We start from the raw sequence: 3,511 nt of genomic DNA, 5'->3' as shown, positions 1-3,511 counted from the left end.
AAAAAAAAAAAAAAGTTTAAAACAGCAAATTGTGAGAATGACCAAATCTGGCTAGTTTATCTTCATAAATGAGTGGCCACAACATATTCCATCATTCTGACCACCCTAATAACTCACATAGAGCAATACTGAATCACTGGTTTTTCTTGACACTTAGTCTCTAGGGCAAGATGGATTTAGAGATGATTGGACTTTCTCCTTTTTTTGACTCTTAGTCTTTCTACAGTCTTTCAAATAACTAAAGTTGACCAGCAAGCTAGAGAAGAGAAAATGGGAAATGTTATTAAAAAAATAATAAAGGGGCCAGCAGGTGGCGTAGTAGTTAAGGCACTGGACTCTCCCGTGGCCAAACGCGTGGTTCAAGTCCCAGATCTGGCAGCCTGAAAATAACACTGGGCACATGTGCATGCATGCTGAAGTCCCAGGAGAAGAATGGAGGAGGAGGAACTGTGGCATGGCCATCCCTCTTTCTGTCTTTCTCCAGTGAGTGCATGTGCCCTATCTGGCAGCCTGAAAATTACACTGGGCACATGTGCATGCATGCTGAAGTCCCAGGAGAAGAATGAAGGAGGAGGAATTATGGCGTGGGCATCCCTCTTTCTGTCTCTCTCCAGTGAATGCATGTCTTCTATGGTAAAAAACTTAAAAAAAGGAAAAGAATAGGAAGAGAAATACATTTACAGGACTATCATGATTCTACAATAAGAGGGCCCTACAACAGTCAGACCCACAGAGACAGAAAGTCAAATGGGGGCCAGCAGGCAGTGTAGTGGTTAAGGGACTGGATCCCACAAGGCCAACTGCAGTTCACATCCCAGATGCAGGTCAAAAGACCTGCCAGAAGCGGGTGCATGCAGGCCCAAAAGAGGAGAATGGAGAAGAGAGTACAGTGTGGCCATTCTCCCTGGGGAGTGATATCTCACTTTCCTTCTGTCTCTCTCTGGTGAGTGTACTCACTCTATGGCAAAACTCTGAAAATAAAAAATAGAATCGTTTTGGGCCAGTAGGTGGTTAAGAGTGCTGGACTCCCACATGGCTGACCACAGTTCAAATCCTGGACCTGGCAGCTTGCTTTCTCACTGCCCCCTCCTTGTTCGTTCTGTCACTGTTTGGTTAAATTAAAAATAAATAAATACATAAAGTTAAATAAAATAATTCTTTTAAAATAAATAAATCATAAAAAAGTTTAAAGAAAGTAAAACAGTGGTCGCTAGGGACTGGGAGGGAGAGAAATAGAGAGTTAGTGTTTGATGGGTAGAGTTTCAGTTGGAGAACATGAAAACTACTGGAAATGGATGGTGATGATGGCTGTATATATGACGTGAATGTACTCAATGCCATTATGTACACTTAATAATGGTTAAAATGGTAAATTTTAGGTTATGTATTTTTATCACAGTAAAATCAAGAAATAAAATATTAAACCAGGAAGTGACCTTTGGAAAAAAGTATGGGTGGAGAGGCAGCAGGTGGAATGGTAGTAAGGCGTTGGACTCCCACATGGGTGACCACAGTTTGGGTCCTGGACCTGGTGGCTTGAAATTCACACAGGCATGTTTGTATGTGTGCCCAAATCCCAAGAAGAGAATGGAGGAGAAGGGATTGCAGCATGGCCATCTCCTTGGAGGGGCGATTTCTCACTCTCTCTCTTTGTCTATCTCTATATCCCACAAGCACACACAGCCTAGGGCAAAAACCTAAAAAAAGGGTGGGGGGTTAAAAAAGGCATGGAGCAGGATAGCAGGTACATTATGTAGCCTTCAGTGAATTTGTATTTTCTGCCATTGTTTCCTGCCTGCTCAGAGGCCACTGACAGTTATTTTGAGTGTTTAGAATTCTTTCAGCCTCATACCTTCCTGCTCTTTTCTAAGAACTCATGTTCCCTGTCTTCCCCACCCTCCTGTCTTCCCTACCTCCTCGCCTTCGTTGTAGAGCTCAGCCAGAGATACTTGAACCTAGTTGGTTGACAAACACACATCTATTGACATCCATGTAAAATGCTCAGATTGAATCTGTTAATAAGTTGCATTTTTTTAAATTACTTATTTCATTTTATTATCATTATTTTTAAATTTGACCAGAGAGGGAAAGTGAGAAAGCAAGCCACCAGGTCCAGAACTCAGACTATGATCGGCCATGTGAGAGTCCAGCGCCTTAATCACCACACCACCCGCTGATCCCAAGTTGTATTTTATGCCCTGCTAGAAGACCTGTGAAAAGGAAAGTAAAGACACAAGTTCATAATAATGAACTCTAGAGCCATAACTGATTTTTGCCCCAAAGGCTTTCTACCAAATTACAGTGATGACCTAGATGACTAAGAGACAGCTGAATTCTTCTCAGGGAAAAGAGTTGTGATTTTAAGAGGAACCCAATGGAACTGGTTTGCATTCAGGAAATCCTACTTGCTAAGAGCCACCCCTGGAAAAATGTGGTTTTGCAGGATTCATGATGGTCTTCATCCAGGCTAGATTGTGTTTTTCTTCCATTTCTAAGCAAATTATGCAATCTGAGATATAATCAAATTCTTTCCTTACCTATCATCAACCTGAATTTCAGGATTTAAACCACCCCAGATCTAGGGAGAAAGTTGGACGTTATATTGGTTTTGATAGCAGTTCACTTTGTCCCACTTGTAAAATTTCTCTAGATATGGGTGGGGCCAGCAGGTGGCGTGGTGGTGAGGGCGCTGGACTCCCACATGGCTGACCACAGTTCAAGTCTCAGACCTGGTGACCTATTTTCTCACTTTCTCTCTCTCTCTCTCTCTCTCAATCTTTCTCTTTCTGCTGGGCATGTATGCCCTGTAGCAAATTAAAAAAGAATGATTATAAATAGAATTGAATAAATAATTCTTCTAAAAGATGATCTAGATAAATGTTTTAATATTCCCTATTGGACAAAGTTGAGATATTTGTGTTCTTTACATTAGAACTATGTCAACGAATACGTTTACATGAAGGGCCTACCCCTCCCAACACACACACACATATATACATTCACGCACAGAAACTGAGATGAGACCCCCTCTGTTGTCACACCCATGAAGAAAAGTAGAATCTAGTTCTGCTTCAAGAAATTTCCTCAAACTAAATGTTTTTCTATTCTCCCAAGTTTCCGCAGGTTCACTCGATCCAACAGTGTGACAACAGCAGTACAGGCTGACCTGGACTTCCATGACAATCTGGAAAATTCTCTGGAATCTATAGAGGACAATTCTTGTCCTGGCCCAATGGCCAGACAGTTCTCCCGGGATGCCAGCACCTCCACAGTCAGCATTCAGGGCTCAGGAAATCATTATCATGCCTGTGCAGCTGACGACGACTTTGACGCGGATTTTGACCCCTCTATCCTGCCTCCTCCGGACCCCTGGATTGACTCTATCACAGAAGACCCCTTGGAGGCCGTGCAAAGATCCGTGTGCCACCGAGATGGCCACTGGTTCCTGAAGCTTCTCCAGGCAGAGCGGGACCGCATGGAAGGGTGGTGCCAACAGATGGAGAGGGACGAG

General features: G+C 43.0%; 1 protein-coding gene across 1 annotated transcript in view; it reads left to right on the top strand.

Annotated features, from left to right (window-relative positions):
• Window positions 1-3,511, top strand: part of DLGAP1 (DLG associated protein 1) — an 891,374-nt gene that overhangs the window by 852,042 nt on the left and 35,821 nt on the right. The window contains 1 exon segment of the mRNA XM_006146494.3: window positions 3,115-3,511. This exon segment is cut by the window's right edge and continues 12 nt beyond it. Coding sequence (XP_006146556.1) covers window positions 3,115-3,511 — 397 coding nt within the window.

Source organism: Tupaia chinensis, unplaced genomic scaffold (genome assembly GCF_000334495.1).
Source record: "Tupaia chinensis unplaced genomic scaffold, TupChi_1.0 Scaffold000180_1, whole genome shotgun sequence".
Classification (NCBI taxonomy): domain Eukaryota; kingdom Metazoa; phylum Chordata; class Mammalia; order Scandentia; family Tupaiidae; genus Tupaia; species Tupaia belangeri.
The sequence above is the reverse complement of the archived record's forward strand: the minus strand, read 5'-3'. Positions and strand labels throughout refer to the sequence as shown.